Below are 21,857 nucleotides of genomic sequence, written 5' to 3'. Positions count from 1 at the left end.
GGTCAAGTGAGCCTGTGGGAATGGGGGGCAGTGCTGGCCCAGCAGCTGTCTCCCTCTCCCCTGCCTTCTGACACGGCTCTTCTGTTGGCTGCTTCTCATGATGGAACTGGGGGAGCAGAGCTGGAGAAGACCCGGGGCTAAATGGACTGAGATTGGAAAGGGCCTGGAGAGGTGGGGGAAGGGGGGGGAGGGGAGCTGCGAGCTGCTGGGCCAGGGAGGAGAGGGGAGGGAACGATGGGCAAGGAGGAGACTGGGAGCAGCAGCCCAGCCCTCTGGAGCCCCAATAGCAAGACTGCCCGGAGCTCATGACCCTCGACAAGCCTTGTGACCTGGCGGGGGCAGTCGCGGGTGGCCCAGACACAGACTGCGGCGCCTTCAGGGGAGAGGCCGTTTCTTGGAAAGAAAGGAGGGACCAGAGGGGCATCCCGATGGAGGTGGGGCAGCCAGGCTTGGAGAGCAGTGCCGCGGGGCTGCCAGGGTGTGCCCTCCGTCCCTCGGCGGTGATTCGAGCGAGGTCTCAGGAGAGCGACCCCGACCCGGGACCAGGTGAGGAGGGGCACCTGCACCTGAGACTCCGGGGTCGGCGGCGGAGGGCTGCAGGCACCCGAGAGCCGCCTGGAACACAGATCCAGCCAGCCAGAGCCCGCAGACCCGCGAAGGGTAAAAAGAAGCACCCGCGGCGCAGGTTCATGCAGGTTCTTTGCAGAAAGAAACTCCAGGGGGTGCGACCCCGACCCCCCGCCGCCACCCCGCTTCTCCGGGGTCCTTTTGGCTTCCCCCACTTTTCCAAAAGCATGAAATCCGCGAATGCTATGGAGGGAGAAAAGGACACGTTTGGTACAAATCGGACACAGTGAAAGTCGAGTCGCTGCACGAAAAAAGGGAACCGGGTCGGCCCGCGGGCGGGCGGGCGGCGGCTCGGGGCGTCCTCCCAGATCGAGCTCGCGAATCCCTTAGTTTGCGCTTTCATGACGACGAGAACTTTTTAGACGCTCCCTAGACCGCGTGTCAGGCCCTAGACCTGCGCTGTCACTTGCGACCCGCTCCCTGGGCCGGAGGACGGAGCGCGCAGGCCCAGTGAGGCGGCGGCTGGCGGCGGCTGACCCGAGGGGCGGGGGAGCCTCGGAGGAGACAGAGGCCGGCGGTCAGCTCCGCGCCAGCGCGGCTACAATGTCCCGCCAGGCTAAAGACGACTTCCTGCGGCACTACACAGTCTCCGACCCGCGGACCCACCCGAAGGGTTACACCGAGTACAAAGTGACCGCGCAGGTGAGGTGGGGCCCAGCGGGAGCCTTTACCCTTTTAACGAGAGAGGGGCCGTCTTTTACCTTAAGGCAAGGCACCGCCAGAAGCTCCCTTTTTAGACGACAGAAATGCATTTTTCCCTTTAAGGGAGGGCGCGGTCCGTGCCGTCGTTTCCTTCTTTGGCCCTGAAGGGGCGGGGCCGAGGGAGGGCGCTGTCCTTTTAAAAGGGCGTGGATGGCCGGCCCCGCGAGGTGCGGGTGCCCACCCCCAGCGGGTAGTGTCGGGGCGTTGGGCTGCGAATATCTCGAAATGAACGTGAAAACTCTAGTGCAACCCTAATGTTAGTGACTTCGCCGGTCACTTGACTGTTTTGTTTATTGGTTTGTCTGATCTTCACATTAAAGCCCTTTAAAGGGTTTAATTTTTGAAGATCTGCTTGTCGATGGCTTCAAAAACTCAATACAGTTCAAAGAACTTGAGTCTCCATCTCACGTCATAGTCTGGACGGGCCTTTAGGGACCCCCCTCCCCCCTGTCACCCTTGGGGACACTGAGGCCCACGGTAGAGAAAGCGCGCAAAGTTCCACTCAGAGCCCTAAAGCCAGGACGCCTGGACACCGGCGGCCACTGGCCCAGGGGCAGTGCCTTGAGGGGGGCTGGGAGGTGCGGGGCAACCTGGGACTTACAGGGACACAGATGTCAGGCTTGCGGCTCTGGTCTCACCTGCGTCTCTTTCATCCTCAGTTCATCTCAAAGAGGGACCCAGACGATATCAAAGAGGTGAGGGTCCTGCAAGGAGGGGGCACCAGTCCTGGAAACAGTAAAGGAACAGCTGGTGACTCTGCAGACAGACCCTGCTTTTCCTTTCTGGCCCAGGGGGAAGGGGAGCTGCACCCCAGTGGGCACACACCTGGGGTGGAACTGGGGGTGGGGTAGGCCCCCACTCACAGTGGCGGGTCTAGGACAATCCTATGTCCCTCTTAGGTAGTGGTCTGGAAGCGGTATAGCGACTTCCGCAAGCTGCACGGAGACCTGGCCTACACCCACCGCAACCTCTTCCGGCGCCTGGAGGAGTTCCCCGCCTTCCCCCGCGCGCAGGTGTTTGGTGAGCATTGATCTGGACTTTTCAGGCCAGAGATGCAGGGAGAGGTGGGCACAGGGGACCTCCGACCTCCGCTGACAGGACTGGACATAGGGTCAGGAAACACCCAGCAAGATGCCCTGGAAGATGGCCTCATTTTACAGATGGGGAAACGGAGGCTCCCAGCTGCCGCTCCCTATTGTATGTCGGGCCCTTTATCATCTCACACTTGCCCCATTTTCAAGATGAGGATGCAGAGGTCCAGGGGTTAGAGGACTGGCTCCTATGAGGCAGAACCAGCCAGTGTTCCCTCGACCCCGGGGCCCCCACAGCACCAGTGGAGACTGGCAGGTGTGACTAAGCTGCACGTTAGGTCAAGTGCACTCTCAATATGAATGTAAACGATCTCATTTACACGTTGGTTACAGGTTCAGGTGAGAATATTTTGGATAGATTGTGCTAATACGTGAAACAAAGCAAGTCAAAGATAGACAAATATTGGACCTTTTCCCATAAGGGAGTAAATTAGGGAATCACAGCAGATAAATAGACACGGCAAAATAATTATAAATTAGCACGCACTCATAAACAAGTGGGATCTCAGGCCATAGGTTAGCCGGAGAAAGAGCCGAGGAGGATGCGAGATGGTGGTGGGAAAAAACACTAATGTAATCAAAAATAAACAACCACCTCTTTCTTTTTGGATTTTAAATGTGGCTATCAGAAAGTTTTAAATCACAAATGAGGCGCATTATCTTCTCTGGGGCAGGGCCTGTCTTTTTCTTTATGGCTCATTTGGCGTTTTTCTCCTGATTTAGCTCTTCTATGTTTTCCACCACCATCCCAGATCCCTCCTTGGCCCATGTCCCACGCCTCCTCCCTCTTAACCTCAGAAGCCTCAGTTTGATTATCAGTGTCCACTGGTTTATAATTGTTTTGCTTTGTCAGTTCATCTGCTTGTTCCCCTACATTACTCCTCTATATGAACTCACCAATATTTGTCTTTACCTTTCTAGCTAACTTTGCTTTGGACCATGCCCTCCATTTTGCCACTCTTTGTAGCTGAAGAGTATTCCTAGGTGTGGCTAGCCCACATCTTCCTGATCCAGTGTTCCTGCAGTGGGCTCGAGGGGGCAGGGCTGACCTGTACTCAGTTCTCTAGACTCACGGGAGACGCCTTTCCCAGCAAGGTGCAGGCTGACTGGTGGCAGGGGAACTAGGCCAGATAACGAGGCACCTCTGCACAATACCTAGAACAGAGCGGTGCAACTACAAAAGATGCCACTTGCTGTGTCACCTTGGGCAGGTCACTTCCCCTCTCTGAGCCTTACTTTCCTCCTATCCCATCAATGCCATGAGCTTATCTTGCTTCTTTTGGGTTGCCTTCTCCTCCCCGCTCCACACTTCTAGGATGTGACTCTGCCTCTCTCTCATTCGGCTTCTGAACTGAGCACATAGTACATGCCCAGTAAACATCTGGGGAAAGGATGACTAGGAAGGGGCCGGGGCAGATGGCTGGGGTGGGGAGGGACCCACGGCTGCTCACATCCTCGAGGCAGAGCCAGGAAAAGCGGCCTAGGGGCCAGAATGCCCTGTGGGTAACTGCTTCTCTCCCCTTATCCTGGGGTGTAGGCCGGTTCGAAGCCTCGGTGATTGAGGAGCGGCGAAAGGGGGCTGAGGACTTGCTTCGTTTCACAGTGGACATCCCTGCGCTCAACAACAGCCCCCAACTCAAGGAGTTCTTTCGGGTATGTGTGCCCGCTCTTCCTCCCGCAGGACCTGGGAAGCTTACCTGCCCACCAGGCTGCAAACTGTGACCCCCCCTTGGCTGATGTCTCCCACAGGGTGGGGAGGTGACCCGGCCCTCTGAGGTGCCCAGGGACCTGCACATCCTGCCACCCCCTCTCATCCCCACACCACCCTTGGATGATCCCCGGTTGCCCCAGCCGCTCCCTGCAGAGAGGAGGGGCCTCGAGGAGTTGGAGGTGCCAGGTACATTGGGGTGCACGGAGGAGCCAGGGCTGGAGGGCCCAAGGCGGTGATCTTGGTAAAAAGCCCAGGGTGTGTCCCAGCTCCTCTCCCACCAAGCAGCTGAGGCATCCGTCCCGTCGTTCCTCAGCTGTAGCTTCTTAATCTGGGCACAAACCCTAGCTACGGGCCTGTCTCTGCGCATGCCTGCTGCAAAGATTTAGGGAGGGGTCTTTCCATCTTGAAAGCCCGGAAATGATCAGGGCAGTTATGAATGTCCCCTGTGATCTATTCCGCAGCAGACCCCCCACCATCCAGCCCTGCCCAGGAGGCCCTGGACCTGCTCTTTAACTGTGGGAGCACCGAGGAAGCATCCAGTTCCCCTGCCCGCGGCCCCCTCACCGAGGCTGAGCTCGCCCTCTTTGACCCTTTCTCCAAGGAAGGTAACAAACTGGGCCCAGAGGAGCAGGGAGACTGGCAGAGCCATCATCTGGCAGGTGTGTTGCCTGTATCTGGCAGAGAGCGCCCCCTGCAGGCCACTGGCAGCCTGAGGGAGAATTACAAACAGGAGCCACAGCCCTGCCCGCTGCTCCTGGACTGGGAGCAACCTCTGAGAAAGGAGTGAGCCACCCCCAATGATGGGCTTTCTCCCTGAGCTCTCTGTACCCAGCAGGGGTGGCCATGCCTTTCTAGTTCCTCCACTAGAAGCCTGAGGGCCGGCAGGTCTGGGCCAAGGGGCAGGCCTGGGCTCAAGAGCAGCAGAGGATCCCGGGAGCAGCTGCTCCCCAGAGACAGAAGGCTCCCCACGTAGGGCCAGGTCCTGCGCGCCTGGCTCTGAGGCCCAGGGACCCCACCGTCCCAGAGAGAGGCAGGTCTTTTCATTCTGGAAGTCTCTAAGTTATGCTGTTACTGCAGCTGGGGTGTGCAAGTGGCCAGAATTGTCATGAAACAGTTTCATTTTTGATTCCTTGAACGTTTTTGTCGCCCACCTCCCGGGCAGACCCTTTGCTTTCTGGTCGGTTCCAGGCATTTGAGTTCCCATCTCAAGTGGTCCCATCTCAGCCAGGACCCTCGTCTCTCATCCAGTTTTCAGCCTCACCCCCTGCCCCGTCAGGCATGACTGGTGGCCTGGCTGAGGTGACTGGGGTGTGAGGAGTGTCCCCTTGCTCTGCTTGTGCTGCTCCCTCCTCCACCCCCTTAGTCCCTGCAGGATCAGAGAGGAAGAGGAGACTGGAGGGGAGAGGCGGGCATCCATATACTCTGACTTGCCCCCCTTAGCCCCCTAGGGTTCCTGTGGCAGCTGCTTGGGCAGGAACCTGTCAGGGTGGTTCCCATGAGACATCCTCTCCATCTATGGGAAAACCCCTAAACTCTGGTCCCCACAAGACCTGGTATAGCATTTTATTTAGCTGCTGCTCAACTGCTTGCCCTGCCAATGTGAGCAGCTCCAGTGTGGGCACCACCAGAATTCTCCAGGTGAGGGGCCTGTACTCATCTCTTTTCAGCATATATACCAGAATCCCCAACTCCAGTATTAGGGTATCCCAGGAACCCTCCTGCCTCCTGCTCCACCAGCCACACACGGAGTACTATAGTGGAGCTGGGAGGCCCTGGTCTCCTCATGGGGGCTCTCAGTGGGAGTGGAGGGATGCCCGCCCTTCCCTCTCCAGGACAGTGGAGGGCCATGATGCTTCCTACTCCTGCCCCTTACCCCCCAAAGAGCTTTCCCCAAAGAGACACCAAATCTCTCACCTTCCTGTGTTGCCAGCACTGGGGGATACAAGAAACCCTTCTCTCTGGAATTTGAAGATACGTCTGTCTTCACATTTGGGGCCTTATCTGAAATTTTAAGACCTCAAAAAAAGCCCTGAGAGTCTCAAACTCATTGTCCTACGATTCCCAAGGCCATCCTTGACCAGGTGTGGTTGGGTTGGTGCTGTTCAGGGCGACTTGGCGGAGGATGTCTTGGATTTATAGGTCAGCTGTAATCAGGAGGGCAGTAAGCACTGGCGTGAGTGTTCCATATCTGATTGAAGAAGGTGCAGGCACCAGTCCTGTTCACGTTGATGAGCTGGCTGCGATGGAGGCAGAGTCTGAAAGGCTGGCCCAGGAGCCTTGGGAGCCAGGAGGGCAGGAGGAGGAAGAGGATGGGGAAGCAGGGCCCACTCCTGCCTATCTGAACCACGCCACAGAGCTCATCACCCAGGCCCTACGGGATGAGAAGGCCGGAGCCTACCCCGCAGCTCTGCAGGGATACCGGGACGGGGTACACATCCTGCTGGAGGGGGCACCCAGTGAGTAGAACTGGAGCTTGGAGGGTCAAGCCTGGATTCCAGGTGGTGCAGGGTGGGGTGGGGCAGGGGAGAAACAAGCAGTTGGAGGACCAGGCTTGTGCCTGGCTGACCGGCTGTAAACGGGCAGTTTTTTTTTTTAAACTCTGGTGGCTGTTTTCTTATTTGTGAACGGGAAGACTAGCACTGACTTCAGGGATGGGGAAAAGACCACTTGATGCTCTGTGAATCCTAAGGGATGAGCCCAGCCTCCTACCCATCCTATAAGGGGCTGGACCTGCGCCCAGGCACTTCAGCAAGGGCGCCATTCTCTGTCCACAGGTGACCCGTCCCCTGCTCGCCGGGAGGGTGTCAAGAAGAAGGCAGCTGAGTACCTGAAGCGGGCGGAGGAAATCCTGCACCTGCACCTGTCCCAACTCCCACCCTGAGAGGAAGCGGACCCTCCCGGGACTCTAGCGCCAGCACTGCCAGTCACCCCTTCTCCTCTCCCTGGTGCCTGGCCCTGGCTTCTGGTCTTGATTCCAGGGGCCTTTTCTGTACGGAACTGGACCAAGAATGAGAAAAATATTTGAATACATTCTTGGCTCCCTGACCGCACCTGCCACCGTGGGGTCGGGGACTCACACTTTTGATTCTGCCTCTTTCTTGATGTGGGAGCAGCAGCGCCCAACACTAAACTGCCCTTTCCCCGCCTAGAACCCGGGTCTGCAAATGGGTCCGCAGCCAAACCCAGCCGCCGCCTGTGTGTAAGCCCCGTGAGCTAGGGTGGTTTTTACATTTTTTTAATGGTTGAATAAAACCAAAAGAATAATATCGTGACAGGTGAAAATTATATGGAATTTAAGTATTTAAAAATAAAATGCGAGTGGAACACAGCCAGGCTCATTCATGGACTGGCTGCGGCCGCTTTTCTGCCGCCCTGCGGGGGTGACGGGCAGACCGGGCCCGCAAACCCCAAGCGAGCGGCCTTCCGCAAACCGCCCGCGGGCCGCGCGGGCTCGAGTCTCCTGGGAAAGACCGGGCCAGGGTCCGGGGTGAAGGGGAGGATGCGGGCACCCAGAGTGCAGGTATCCATTGTTCCAAAGGACGGGGCTGCTCCTTCCAAAGAGAGCGAAGGCTCAGACGGTCCCCGCAGGCCGGCCGGGCGCCCCCGGACGGCCGCTGGGCGCGGAGAGGCCGCAGCGCGGAGCGTCCTGGGAGAGGCCGGGTGCGCGCGGCGCATTGTGGGAAGGCGAGCGCGCGAGACTGCCGCGCGGTGCATCTCGGGAGGCCCGCTGAGGCTTTTGACCCGGAGAGAGGTAGGCGGGGCCGGGCGGAGCTGACCGGTGGGGCGGGGAGAGGCCGGGCTGACCGGCGGGGCGGGGCGGGGAGGGGCCGGGCTGGCCGGAGGGGCGGGGCGGGCCCGGGCTGACCGACGGGGCGGGGAGGGAGGAGCCGGGCTGGCCGGAGGGGCGGGGCGGGGTCGGGGAGAGGAGGGCGGGGCCGGGCTGGCCGGAGGGGCGGGGCGGGGCCTGGCGGGCCGGCGGGCCGCGGGGGCGGGGCGGGGGCGGGGCGGGCGGTTGCCTAGACGTCGGCGGGGGGGGCGGGCCCATCCCCGCCGGGCTCGGCCCCGCCCCGCCCCCGCGCCTGCGCGCCCGCGGGAGGAATGGGGCGAGCGCCCGCCGCCGCGCCCGGCATGCCGAGCGCCCACCCTCTGCCCGAAGCCCACCCATGCCCGACGGCGAGCTGCCCGTGGGCACCTGCCCGGACATGTGCCCGGCCGCCGAGCGCGCCCGGCGCGAGAAGGAGCGGCGCCTGCACCGCTTCGAGGTGACGCCGGGCGGCCGCGGGGACCCGCCCCGCGCCGACCCGCAGCGCGCGGTGAAGGAGTACAGCCGGCCGGCCGCGGGCCAGCGCCGACCGCCGCCGAGCCAGCTGCGCCCGCCGGCCGTGCTGCTGGCCACCGTGCGCTACCTGGCCGGCGACGTGGCCGCGCGCGCCGACGCGTCCCGCGCCGAGGTGGCCAGCTTCGTGGCCGACCGCCTGCGCGCCGTGCGCTTGGACCTGGCCCTGCAGCGCGCGGGCGACGCCGAGAAGGCGCTGGTGCTGGAGGCGGCGCTGGCCGTGCTGCTGGCCGTGGTGGCGCGGCTCGGGCCCGACGCGGCGGGCGGGCCCGCGGACCCGGTGCTGCTGCAGGCCCAGGTGCAGGAGGGCTTCGGTTCGCTTCGCCGCTGCTACGCGCAGAGCGCCGGGCCGCACCCCCGCCAGGCCGCTTTCCAGAGCCTCTTTTTGCTCTATAACCTGGGTGAGTCCGAGCCCGGGCGACGGGGCGGGGCCGGGGATCCTCCTGTCGACTGGGGAGGCCGGGGGAGGCGGGTCAGAAAAGAGAAACCTTAAAGCCTCACCATTACTTCCTCCCCGCCCTTACCCCCTGAGCGTGTGTGGAGCAAGTGCTGGGGAAACCCTCTGTCCACCTCTGGGTGGAGGGGTCGAGTTTGGAGCGGGAAAGTAGGCCCAGACGGTGATGTTCAAACTTGTTAAACCTCCGCCCCCAGTCAGGGAAGCAAAGCAGCCAACACATCTGCCCACGAGTATGAGAGACGTTTCCGTGGCTGGATGATGCATGCAATAAATTCTGTTCCTTTTAATTGTAAACAAATGCTGTTGACTTCAGAACCCTCGAGTGGGTCAGAAGCCTCAGTTTACAAAAGCAGCCCGGGGTTGCAGTGCTGTGTTCTGGAAGTGGGGACCAGTGGTCTGGAAGCAAGGGACTCCGCGGCTGGACAGGGAAGAGGGGAGGTGTGGCCGCGCCAACTCCCAAGTCTGTGGGGCAACGAGGGTGCAGAGAAGGGTCTGGGTTTGAAATCAGAAAACTTGGAATCGTGTGGATGAGGCCCAGGCTAGTGGTTAAATGTGTGGGACCTGTTCCCCCTCTCTTTAATACTATTAGGAAGGTACTGATAGGGAGAAGGGGTAGAAGAGGTGGGCTCACCCTGAGGCAGGCGTGTGGCCAGTACTGGGCGGTAACCCTGAGATGTGGGAAGGGAGATGTTGGCAGAGGCGGGGATGGCAGATGAGCCCGGCCAGTGAAGGACCTGCATGCTCATCCCTGCTTCCCACCCACGCAGGCTCCATGGAAGCCCTTCACGAAGTTCTGCAGCTGCCTGCCGCCCTGCGTTCCTGCTCAGCGCTGCGCATGGCCCTGGCCGTGGATGCTGCCTTCCGAGAAGGCAATGCTGCACGCCTCTTCCGTCTGCTCCGGGCGCTGCCCTACCTGCAGAGCTGCGCAGTGCAGTGCCATGTGGGCCGTGCCCGCCGAGGAGCCCTGGCCCGCCTGGCTCGTGCCCTGAGCACTCCCAAGGGCCAAGCCTTGCCTCTGGACTTTGTGGTGCACCTGCTGGCCCTGGATGGGTTGGAGGAGGCCCGGGACCTGTGCCAGGCCCACGGGCTGCCCTTGGATGGAGAGGAGAGAGTGGTGTTCCAGAGGGGTCTCTACAGTGAGAGGGAACTGCTGCCCGCTGGGGCCTGCACGCTGTTGGTAGGGAGCAAGCTTAGAGGGCGCACCCTGGAGGAGGTGGTCATGGCAGAGGAAGAAGATGTGAGTGTGGACAAACCCAAGTCCCATCATGAGGAGGGGCTGTGTGACCTCCCGGAGCCCCAGGACTGAAGCAGAAAGCTTGTGTTTCTTTTTTCATGATTCCCAGATAATAAAAGAAACTTGTTTTGTAGGAACAACAGCTAGGCTTGTTTTATTTGGGGGAGGGCAAGGAGGAACTAGGACAAGGAATATGGGAGGAGAGGATTGCAGACTGAGCCCTATCCAGCCTGGGCCTCAGTTTCCCTACAGGTCCCTGAGGGCTGGTCTTGGCATTGGGCCTCTCATTCTCACCCGCCCACTACCAAGCACAGTTGGTAGTTTTGCTGCCCCCCACCCCCATCTTCTGTTCTCCATCCTCTGCCAGCAAGAACCAGGAAGTGGGAGGTTTTTATCCTGGCTTGTCATTCCCCTTGAGTGTCCACAACTGCTGGAACCCTTACTGTTGCCTCAGAAGCCTGAGGGACGTTGTGGTCACACCCTCTATGGGCATCAGGGGAGACTACAGTGGGAAAGGATTAGGATAAAGAGCTGAAGAATGAGGGCTGGGGTCAGAGTTCAGCCACAGGCGTCAGGGTGGCCGCTGCTCCCTCCAGGGCGGCCACCACAATGCTGAGCTGCCGCTGCACCTCAGCCCACTCTGCAGGTCCAGAGCCTGTGTTCCTGGCCTTGGCACAGGCGTTGGCCAGGCCTGGGAACGTGGCTGTGGAGCCGGTGCGGGGTGCCCAGAGTACATGGCTAGCAGGAGAAAGGGAACAGGCTCAGCTCCTATTTACAACGAAGCACGAAAGCACTTCCCACCACTTCTGAAAGGGGGGTTCTTACAGAGCAAAGTAGGAAGAGATGTGGGTTTTGGTTCCAGAGTGACACTGACTGACTTGACTCGCCTTGCCTCCCCTCTGTGAGTCTCATATTCCCAAACGGCTGGGTTGTGCCCCGAAGGCCAGGGAAACTGACATTCTCAGCATGTGGGTGGCCACTGCCCATCCTCACCCCATGGCACCTTCAGGAGCCTTGAGCCAGGCTCACCTGTAGTATCGCTCCTCTGGGAAGGCTCTTGAGTTCAGAAAAGCTCGTTCCAAGAGCATCAGCTGGTCGTTGAGCATCCGGACCTGCAGGGGGCTAGAGGTGACAGGGCCTGCTGGTCACCCTGGGGCCAGCAGCCCAGCTGCCAGCCTGCATCCTGCCATGAGGCTACCCTCCCAGACCCCTCGCTGCCCTTCCTCACTCTGCTTGGCCCATCTGCAGCTCTGATCTGTGTCGATCCAAGGCCTCAGCTGCCCTCTCAAACTTCTCGGTTGCCGTCACCAGGGGCACTGTGGGGAAGAGCCAGCAGCTTAGCCCTGGGAACGCAGGGCTCCCAGTGCCTCCACTCAGGCAGGTTCCTACCCAGGCTGATGTTGTGCTGTGTCAACAGGGCCCCGAGCTCCTCCTGGGCAGCCTGCAGGAAGTTGCGGAGGGTCTCGCGGTAGTCACTGACGTTGAGAGGCAGGAAGAGGCTGTCACTGAGCCGAAGAAGCACACTCCCTGCAGTCCGGGCCACTGCCTGGTGGCTGCTGAAGCCTGGTGGGGCGACAGCAGGGAAGACGACAAAGTCAGAGCTCAGTCTCAGTCAGAGCTCAGCCCCCCGCCTCAGGATGCCTGTGGGCCCAGGGGCCCCTCCTCACCAGGATCCAGAAATTTGTCCACGTAATCAAAGGTGTCGAAGGCTGTATGGTAAGTGGGGTAGATCCGGGCCGAGGTTTTGCTCTGCAGGAACAAGGCCCCACGGTGACTGGGTTGGGGTGGGAAGTGGGAGGCGGTATGCCAACAGTGAGCTACAATGTAGGGGTGTTATCTCAAGCCAATCACTGCCACATCTGTGAATTTGGTTCTAAAATCCCCACTTCATACTGAGGTAAAGTACCCTACCTGATATCACCCAGCAGAGCCAGGGCAGGTGCCAGTTTTCCATCTAGCATGGGGAAGAATCTGGGTCTTGGGAGTCAAATACAGGACTCAAATGCCAGCTTAGCGCCCGGGGGCAGTGTGGCTAGGAGGCTGAGCATTGTCCAGGGAGACACAGGCTGGGTGCTCTGTACCCCTTATCCCAGTCCACCCTCACACCAGTGCTCTGAATCCTGCCAGTTTTATACTGTTATCTAATCAATTCTGAAATTAATATTTTTTCACATTTTAAGAATTCTGGAATCGGGATATTTCTCAGAGACCATCATGCTATAAGGAATTGGTGGCGGGTGTCTCCCCCCAATGGTGAGATCACAATGGTGCATTTTACAATCATTAGTATCTTACATTTTAAGAAACCATGTAGATGAGCATCAGTGGATGCTCAGAGAGGTTAAGAAACTTGGTGGAGGCAGCGTTGTTACTGAGTGATGGGACCGGATTCAGCCTGCTCCAAGCAGCGCGAAGGAGGGGGGCTGGTGGAGGAGAATATTGAGGCGGGGGACAGAGGGGTGCCCGCTCACCCGGTCATAGGTGTAGGCGATGTCCATGGAGGAGATGCCCAGGTAGTGAACAAACGGCGCGTAGTCGCTGCCAGCGCCCAGAGAGCCCAGGCTGCGGGAAGGAGGAGGACCCCGCTGAGGGGCTCTGGCCCAGCCTGCCAGCCCGGGGCTCCCGACCCGCCCCAGCCGTGGCTCACCTGGGGACCAGGCCGTACACCGAGCTGCTGCGGTTGAAATACCGGATCCAGTTGTCGTAGATGCTCAGGTGCTCGGCGCCCGGGGCGGGGATCTGGTGGGGGGAGGAATCTAGTTTCGGGGTGGCCCCTCCCCTGGCCCAACAACCAGGTGGGTCTTACACCCGAGAATGCAGCCTCCGCACAGTCCTGGCCCCACCCGCGTCTCAGTCCCACGCCCCAGGCCCTCTCAGAAGCATCCGGTCCAGCCCCGCCCCGCCTGGCCCCGCCCGCCCGCCGCCCGGCCCCGCCCACCTGCCACTCAGGCCCCGCCGCCAGGCCCCGCCCACCTGCCACTCAGGCCCCGCCCGCCCGCCGCCCGGCCCCGCCCACCTGCCGCTCAGGCCCCGCCGCCCGGCCCCGCCCTTCCCACCTGTCTGGCTGCGGAGAAGATGACGCTCTGGACCGGGGGCGTCCCCTGCGCCCTCAGGGTGGCGTTGGCTGTGGGAGGAGCAGGGAAGACGCCGTTCGAGCTCCAGCCCCTCCCTCCCCGCCTCCCCGGGCAGCCCCGGGCAGCCCACCCCGCCTACCGAAGACCGAGATGTCCACGTTGATGTAGGCCACCGCGCGCCCCTGCAGCTTGCTGGAGAACTCCTGCCGGGGAGGGGCGTCAGCGGCCGCCAGAACCCCCTCGACCCCTTCCCCTGCGGGGCCCACTCACCTCCGTGAATTCTGTGGAGCCAATGAGCCCAAACTCCTCGGCCCCCCAGCTCGCAAACACGATTGATCTGCGGGGACGCCAGGTGCCTGGGAAGAGAGAAAAGGCTACAGGGCGGGCCCCGCATCCTGGGGTGGCTTGGGGGAAAGGCTGGGGACGGGGAGAGGAGGGGCGGTCGGAAGGTAGGTTTGTTAGGGGGAAAAGGCTGTCCCAAAGCTATTTCCAGGTCAAAGCCAAAGACACTGGGAACTCCAAATCCCATCCCCACCAAAGGGAAGGTGGCTGGGACCTGAGGGTGGGGTTAAGCAGCCAGGTGGATACAAAAGGCAGACACGTGGGCTTTGGGGGGCTCTCTCTCGCTCTCTCTCCATTTTGGGCTCTCGGCCAGCTTGCAGCGTCTGGCCAGCTCTGAGAGTGACTTTGGGTTTCCAGGTCGTCGGATCGGGTAGGACGCATTAAAGACTTTATTTCCCTATTTTCTCCCTGAGTTGTACCTTTTCCTTATTTCTTTTTCTCTTGTAAATAAACCTTTTATTAACCCTTTCGCGTGTCTGTAGTAGAGTATTCATAAGTCCCTTTAAAGCGCGCGGGTGAGGACCCACAGCCAGGAACCCGTTTAATATCGGGGTTGCTCTATAACAGCTTCTGGGACCAGCGCCCCTTCAGCCCAGCCTTCTCTGAGACGCCATCCTCCTTTCCCCAGCCTTGCTCTTCTGATGGGACACCCCCATCCCCAGCCTCCGCCCTCCCGGCGGTAGGTACCTCGGCCAGTGCCCTGCCTCCCCACTTCTCTACAGGCATGTTTTGAGAAGACTCCAGACCTCCCCCTCCCCCTCTCTCGGCCACGCATTCTAGACAAAACTTCCCACAACCTTTCTTCACTCGCTTTCTGCATATTAACCTTCTCCTTTGGGCTTTATCCATGTGCAGCCAATCCTCAGCACAGCACCACAGAGAAGTCAGAACACTTGCCCAAGGTCACACTTCTAGTAGGCAGCAGAGCCAGACTTCAAATCCAGGAGCTAATCAATTCCACTGCACTTGTCAGGTCCCGAGGCACCTCCAGAAAGCCTTGGGGGTACTTGCTTGTCCCCTACTTCCTCCAGACTCCTCCTCCCCTGCACCATATGCTCCTGGCTTTGGTCCGCTTCTGCCACACAGCCCCCTTTGATTATGCTGCTCCTTTTGGTTGTAAATAAATATTTTTTTAAGTATAAAACCATTAAATGCTCATAATTATAAATTCCCATGCAGAGCCTCCCTGGTGGCCTAGGGATTAAGTCTCAGTGCTGTCACCACTGTGACTTGAGTTCGATCCCCAGCCCGGGAGCTGACCCACTTGGCACAGCAGACCTCTCCTGTCTCCCTGCTGCTCTCCTCAGCAGTGGATTTCAGTAGATCCATCTTTTCTGCTCCCCACTCTGTCTCTGGTGAATCCTCCCACCGCCTCCCACAACTTCTGGCCTACACCCCAGTTCTTCTATGCAAAAATAAATTAAAAAAAAAAATTTAAACCCCACACATTCTCCTACCACTGTCCTATAGTCATGACGAAAAAACCAGGAAGACTGCGGTGATGTGTTTATGGGTAAAAGTGCAGCACTCCTGCAACTTATGAGTTGAGACTCGAAATACTTGAGGAAAAGATGCAGAAAGAGAGCAAAAGTGGTGAAACATTCACATTAGGAGTGTCTGCACAAGCAGCAGACAGACCAGCTTCTTTGGACTTGCCACTCTTTTATAAGTCTGAAAATATTTCAATATAAAACCCTGGAACAGGGGGCCTCCCCTGGTGGCGCAGTGGTTGAGTGCTGGGCTGCGAAGCTGCCCTCAGCCTCTGCAGCGCCGGTTCGATCCCCGGCTGCCGGCTAGGGTCCCACATGGCGCGCAGACCTCTCCTGCCACGCCTGCAGCTCCCCTCAGCAGTGTATCTCATCGGTCTGCGTGTTCTGCTCCCTGCTCTGGCTCTGGTGAATTCTTTCACCCTCTTGCGCTTCTGACTGTACCCAGTGCTTGTATAAATAAATAAATAAATATTTAAAAAAAATAAAATAAAATAAAACCCTGGAACAGGGGCCTCCCTGGTGGCGCAAGGGGTTAAGCACAGCAATATGAGGCTGTCTGCAGCTTCTGCAGTATGAGTTCGATCCCTGGCCAGCCAGGGAGCTGCCCACATGGCGCAGCAGACCTCTCCCGCTGCTCCCCTCAGCAGTGTATTTCAGTCAGTCTGCCTGTTCTGTTCCCTACTCTGCCTCTGGTGAATCCTCTCATCCCCCTGCTTCTCTGGCCTGTACCCAGTTCTTGTATGCATAAATAAATAAATCTTAAAAAAAATAAAAACAAAAAACCCTGGAACAATCATGAAGACGAGTTCCTCAGACCAGTTCCTGCCAGAAGCAAGGCCAGGCTCTCGCTCCTCCCCCTTGTCAGTCATCTCCGCCACACCTGCAGTTCCAACGCCCTTTCTGCCACCAACTCCCCACTCGATGTCGAGACTCCCTTTTCTGACCTGGAGATCAGCACCTTCAACTGCCGGGTGCCCTCTCCCCGCAAGGTTTCCTGGGCACCTCAAAGCCAGAACCCGAGCAGGGCGCTGGCGAATTCCCTGACATCATAACGGAAAGGGAAGTCAGGAGCCCCGCGCTGTGGCTGCCTTGTACTTGCAGCTGAAGCTAATCTCCAGCGTTCAAGTGAGACACCCACAACTTTGCAATGCTATCGGGAAGGGAAGGTGGAAACCTGGAGGTGGATAATGGGGACCTGGTACCCGGAGACTGTTCTTAACACTGCACAGTGCACTGGAAAATAGCGAAGAGGATAAAGCGCATGATGTGTCTATTTGACCACTCACAAAAATCAGTATGTGAAGATCCCGCTGCACATCCCCAGACCCGCCCTCTGACCCTGTCTGTTCTTCCCAAATGGCGCTGCCAGGCACTAGGTGGTTCAGAGCAGAAGTCAGAGATCCTGGGGCCCTCCATACACCCTCTCCTCCTCAGTCACCCACACACCCCAAGGTCTTCCCGCAGCCTCCTTCCCACTGCCCCTTGGGTGGCACAAGCCCCCTCACCCCTCCCGGCTCTGAGGTCCACAGGTCTCCCCCTGGTCCCTCCAGGCAGGGCCGCCCCTCCCCCACACGCCCTTGCCACGGTGCCAGAGGAAGCTGGTTACCATTCCACTGTCCTGGTTAAAACCCCTCCCCTGACTCCCGCTGCCCTGGGACTGAGCACCGAACTCCGCCCTGGGCTGCCAGGCTCTGCCTTCCATCCCTGAGCCCCTGGCCTGGCTCAGAACCCCTTGCCCTGAACTGCTGCCAGTTCACCTGAGGTGTTTATCTTTACAGCAGGCAGCACAGGTGTGGTTACCTGCGGGGGCCATGGGGTGTTCACTGGGATCTGGGGGAGCTAGATCGTCCTGGCACGCCAGACACATTTGTTGAGTTAATGCTCGTCTGTCGTCCCTGCCTCAAGGAGGGAGCGCAGACACTCAGGGCCAGGGCAGGTCTCGCTCGTTCCAGAGCCAGGGGAGGCCCCCGGCGGCCAGGGCTCCGATTAGCCAGCGCTCCTTCCCCGTGCTACATGGCGACGGAGCCAGGGCTGGTGCCCGCCAACGTCTACCCCCAGGGCGCTCAGTTTGGCACAAGTGGGCCCTGGACAAGGGGAGGGCGGAGGTGGCACAAGAAGGCCAGCTGCTCAGGGAGGAGGGGGCGGGCTGGGGCGACCCCGGGGGGAGTCCCTGGGCCAGGGGAGAGGACCTCCTCACCCTTCTTCAGCAGGGTCCCCAGCACGCGGGACAGCTCCAGGAGGACGGCGGTGCCACTGCTGGGGTCCACGGCGCCGTGCACCCAGCTGTCGCGGTGGTTGCCGTAGAGCACGTAGCGGTCTGGGGAGGAGCCCAGGTCAGGGGGGCGGGGCCGGCCGGCAGGTGGACCCCGAGGCGCGAGGGACCCGCGGGGCAGGGCGGGGGCTTGCTATGCTCACCCGGCTCCACGGCCCCGCGGATGATCCCCAGGACGTTGGAGGAGTTCCGCAGCTCCCGGCGGTTGTGGACGCTCACCTGCACCTTGCTGGGCCGGTGAGGGGCGACAGGTGGCTTAGCCCCGCCCCTCCCTCGGGCGGGAGAAATTGAGGCCCAGCCCTGGTGGGGCCCCCAGCTCCAGCCAGAGGGAGCAGGAGGAAGAACTGCGGAGGAGACAGGCCCCGAGGCCAGGAGGGAGGGCCCGCAGGTGGGGGGGGGGGCGGGAAGCACGTTCCTGGCACAGGGACCAGCAAGTGCCCTGGCCCTGCTTTGGGAACAAGGCGGGGGTGGGGGGCTGAGGCGAGGAGGAGGACACCCCTTGGGCCGCTTGGCTGCTTCCCTGACACTCCCTGAGACAAGACAGACACCCCAGAGTCAGGGACGGAGCTGGGGGAGCAGACGGGGCAGTGCGGGGGGGGGGGGCCCTCTCACCTGTCCCTTGTGAAGTTACCACCTGCCTGGAAGCCGGGCCCCAGCTTGTAGTCACAGCCCAGCGCGCCCTGCCAGGCCGCGGGGGCCGAGGGCCCCTGGAGCTGACTGGAAGGAGCAGGCCCTTCAGAGCACGTGCGGTGCGCGGTGGAAGCCCCCAGGAGACCCCGCTCCGCTCACCAGAGAAGCGCTTTTGCGTCCTCGAAGCCGATGGGCTGAGTGGGGATTGGGGGGAATCCCGGGACCGTGGCTGAGTCCAGTCGGAAGGAGGAGGGTTTGGCTGGAAGATAAGGGGTCAGGGGGTCCCCGAAGTACTCGTAGTAGGAACCTCGCTCCACCCCCGAGGGAGGCAAGCGCCAGGAGTGCGGGAAGGTCTCGCTGGGCAGGCTGTGTCCGTCGTTGATGTCCGCGGGGTCGGTGTACACCAGCACCCCCGCCACCCCGTGCTTGGCGGCGTTCACGGCCTGCGGGAGCAGAGGCTGTGCTCAGGGGGGCGGGGGGGGGCGCCTGTCCACGGTTCCCTCGCGCTGGAAGCCGCACGCGGCCACCTCCCCGCCTGCGAGAGGACGCGCCGCACGGTCCCCCGGAGGCAGCAGCAGGCCCGGCCGGCGCCTCTGGGCGGCCCCCCAGGGCCCGCCTCCACACGGCCGGGCCTGTGAGCCAGGGGGGGCGCGGGGCCGAGCCTGCACCCCTGTGTGCGCAGCAGCACCGAGCCCCTGACCCAAAGGCGGGGACGGCTGGGGGGGCCGCCCCGGGGAAGAACAGCACGCGGCAGGGTGCGCGCAAAAGAATGTTCTTCAGCCTCACAAGGGAACGAAGTTCTGACACGATTCCAGGCCCGTGGGAACACCGTGCCCAATACACTAGGCCAGACGCCTGGGACAGATATTGTATGGTTCACTTCCATGAGGTGCCCTGAAGAGGCAGATTCGGAGAGTAGGAAAGTAGATTCGAGGTTGTGGGGGCTGGAAAGCGGGGACAGGAAGTGATGTTTAATGGAGACGTCCCTGCTCCCCACTCTGTCTCTGGTGAATTCACTCACACACCCCCCCCCCCACGTCTGGACTACACCCCAGCTCTTGTATGCATAAATAAAAATAAATCTTTTTTTTTTTGGGGGGGGAACCCTCGCCGGCGGCTGGGGATCGAACTGGCGCTGCAGAGGCTGTGGGCAGCCTCGCAACCCAGCGCTCAACCGCTGCGCCACCAGGGGAGGCCCAATAAAAACACATCTTTAAAAAAATAAGTAAAATAATGGTACAGACTTTGATCGGGGAGGAAGGCAGTGGCCATGGGGGGCCATAAACAGCGTGTGCTGATGCCCCCGCATTGTACCCTTCAAAGCCGTCCCCAGGGTAAATTTCACCTTATGTATATTGCAGCACAGAAGAAAAAAAAACTGTACCGAAAAAAATAAGTAAAAGGACAGGGATACAATTTATGTGCAGACCAAGAATGATCTCCAGGATGTAAAAGGTGGGAAAAAAAAATCCCATAAACTAAAAAAAGTAGTTCTGGCTTTGGAGGGAGACGCTGCCAGAGAGCTTTTCCTCCTTTATTAAATTGGAAATTCTATAATCTCTATCATCTGCCATGCCTGTTCCCCTTTCTTTTCTTCTTTTTCTTATTTTCTTCCTTTCTGCAGTTCTTAGGGGCATGTCTTTAAAAGTTGTGGTAAAATAAACATCACTTGAAATGTATCATCTTAATGATTTTTAAAAAATTTATTTATTTATGCATACAAGACCTGGGGTACAGGCCAGAGGTGCGGGTGAGGGGAGGGGTGTGTGTGTGAGACAGAGTGGGGAACAGAACAGGCAGACTGATGAAATACACTGCTGAGGGGAGCAGCGGGCAAGTCAGGAGAAGTCTGCTGGGCCATGTGGGTAGCTCCCTGGCCGGGGATGGAACTCGTGCTGCAGTGGCTGCGGATCGCTTCATAGGTTGCTCTTAACCCCTTGCACCACCAGGGAGGCCCCGTCTGAACCATTTTAACGTGTGTTTAGGTCAGTGGGATTAGGGTGCCATCAACACCATCCTTTTCCAGAACTCTCTTCCTTGTGTAAATCTGAAACCCAGTACCTATTTAACACTAACTCCCTATTCCTCTCTCCCACTATAAATTTTTATATTAAAAAATATTTTTAAATAAATCTTTAAAAAATATTTTTTAACCGTAGACATATAATATTTAGTCCAATTTTTAAGTTGAAAAGAAAAAGGGGAGGCCTCCCTGGTGGCGCAAGGGGTTAAGACACAACCTATGAAGCGATCCGCAGCCTCTGCAGCTCGAGTTCCATCCCTGGCCAGGGAGCTACCCACAGGGCGCAGCAGACCTCTCCTGTCTCGCCTGCTGCTCCCTTTAGCAGTGTATTTCAGTGGATCTGCCTGTTCTGATCCCCACTCGGTCTCTGGTGAATCCTCTCACCCCCCACACCTCTGGCCTGTACCCCAGTTCTTGTATGCATAAATAAATCTTTTTTTAAAAAAAGAAAGAAAAGAAAAAGGGGTGTGGGGAGAAGACAACAGTAAGAATTTAAGCTGAATAGTCAGAAGAATTTAGGGCTTAGACTGCCAGATTACCGAAGCTGAAAATTTTGTTCCATCTCTTTCTTTCCTCGGGGTCAGAGAGGTTAGGGGAAGCATCCAAGGTCACACAGCCATCACTGGCATTGCACGGATGCAGCTTGCCTTGCCTTCCCTTCTCCCCACCGAGGGCCCTTCTCCCCACCCAGTCCCCTGCTTTGGAAGCTGCGGCTCACCTTAGCCCCACGCCCTGCACCCCCATAGCGGGTCAGGGCAATGGTGTTCTGGAGTGTGATGCCTTGAGACTGTAGTTCCTTAAAGTCTGCTTCTGTGCCCCGGTTGGCATAGACAAGGAGGCCCTAGTCTCAAGAAGAGAAGATCCTTAGAGCCAGGCCCAGGGAAGGGTGGAGTGGGGAAAGGAGAGGGAAGGCAGGGTGGCAGGATGAGGGATTTCGAGTCTGCTTCCCCACCTCACCCAGAGCTTGCAGTCTCCCCAGGGACACAGTCATACCTGGTGTCCTCCGTGTCCAGGTACCCTTTATCAGGCCTGACCTCAAACAGGTGCTATTTGTGTTTATTGAGTGACTAAGTGATGGGCGACAGGACTAGCTATGGAGATGACTGAATTCTAGGGAGTGCTGAGCTCAGTTGAGGAACTTTTCCTTACCCCTGGGTTAAGATGGGAGAAGCTGGGCTAGGCGTCAAGGGGAGCTGGGCAATGGGGAGGGGATGTTCTGGACCCACCTGTGGGGTTCCCGGGGGGGCATAAGCAGCATAGGGTGGCACCACGTCAGGGCCCCCCTGCTCCCCAGTCAGATCCTGCTCACTCCGTCTGCAGGAGAATTGAACTTTCCCAGTGGGATCCACTGTGGGGGGGAAGGGGCATTGTCATGCTGGCCCTGGCAGCTCTCCCACCTACAGGTTTCCCCAAGCCTGAGGGGGACCTCACCAACGTCCACGTGGTTTGGCTGCTCCTGACTGGGGAAGGAGAGCAGCACTTCGTACTGGGAGGCCTGGGCCGAGTCGAGACCTGACTTTGGGTCCCGCCAGCGCTGCAGCAGCAGCTGCACCAGCTCCTCGTCCCGGGGGCTGGTGGCCAGGTGTGGCTTCCTGGAGAGTTCTCTACAGGGTGGACGAGGGAGGGCAGGCCGGGGTCAGGTGGGAGCCTCTGGCAGAGGGTGGGCTGGGTAGACAGGCCTCTCACCTAAGGTTCTCCCGGATCCTACTGGCATCCAGCTGTTCCAAGACGGTCTCAAGGAGCTTCTGGTCCAGGTCCAGGTCCTGTGAGTCTGAGACTTTGGGGATGGCAAAGTGGCCCACGATGATCCCCAGCCCCAAGAGGGCCGTGGCCCCCACGACACCCCCAAGCACCTTCACCCACTGCAT

The 21,857-nt window shown here is 59.3% G+C and overlaps 3 protein-coding genes across 4 annotated transcripts; 2 read left to right on the top strand and 1 right to left on the bottom strand.

Moving 5' to 3' along the window:
* Positions 1 to 1,170: 1,170 nt before the first annotated feature.
* SNX15 (sorting nexin 15) lies at positions 1,171 to 7,012 on the top strand (the record flags this gene model as incomplete). 2 transcript variants are annotated; one of them, XM_084239845.1, is made up of 8 exons in its annotated part: positions 1,171 to 1,269; positions 1,989 to 2,024; positions 2,229 to 2,349; positions 3,958 to 4,073; positions 4,170 to 4,317; positions 4,593 to 4,736; positions 6,330 to 6,587; positions 6,906 to 7,012. In XM_084239845.1, 8 exons carry the CDS (start codon positions 1,171 to 1,173, stop codon positions 7,010 to 7,012), a joined length of 1,029 nt encoding a protein of 342 aa, XP_084095971.1. The 2 variants fall into 2 exon arrangements, with proteins under 2 accessions (XP_084095971.1, XP_084095972.1); XM_084239846.1 differs by lacking the exon at positions 6,330 to 6,587.
* Positions 7,013 to 8,294: 1,282 nt separating this feature from the next.
* Positions 8,295 to 10,271, top strand: SAC3D1 (SAC3 domain containing 1; the record flags this gene model as incomplete). The annotated part of the gene is made up of 2 exons (XM_084243242.1): positions 8,295 to 8,868; positions 9,692 to 10,271. The coding sequence occupies 2 exons, from the start codon at positions 8,295 to 8,297 to the stop codon at positions 10,228 to 10,230; spliced, it is 1,113 nt and encodes a 370-aa protein (XP_084099368.1). The 3' UTR covers positions 10,231 to 10,271.
* Positions 10,272 to 10,709: 438 nt separating this feature from the next.
* On the bottom strand, positions 10,710 to 21,857 carry NAALADL1 (N-acetylated alpha-linked acidic dipeptidase like 1; the record flags this gene model as incomplete). The annotated part of the gene is made up of 18 exons (XM_084244152.1): positions 10,710 to 10,896; positions 11,188 to 11,280; positions 11,387 to 11,474; positions 11,548 to 11,721; positions 11,826 to 11,907; positions 12,630 to 12,720; positions 12,806 to 12,897; positions 13,215 to 13,282; positions 13,372 to 13,435; positions 13,503 to 13,588; positions 17,262 to 17,381; positions 17,480 to 17,565; positions 17,949 to 18,053; positions 18,126 to 18,409; positions 20,708 to 20,830; positions 21,216 to 21,337; positions 21,421 to 21,593; positions 21,676 to 21,857. 18 exons carry the CDS (start codon positions 21,855 to 21,857, stop codon positions 10,710 to 10,712), a joined length of 2,220 nt encoding a protein of 739 aa, XP_084100278.1.

Source organism: Talpa europaea (assembly GCF_964194135.1).
Source record: "Talpa europaea genome assembly, chromosome: 1".
Classification (NCBI taxonomy): Eukaryota; Metazoa; Chordata; class Mammalia; order Eulipotyphla; family Talpidae; genus Talpa; species Talpa europaea.
The sequence above is the reverse complement of the archived record's forward strand: the minus strand, read 5'-3'. Positions and strand labels throughout refer to the sequence as shown.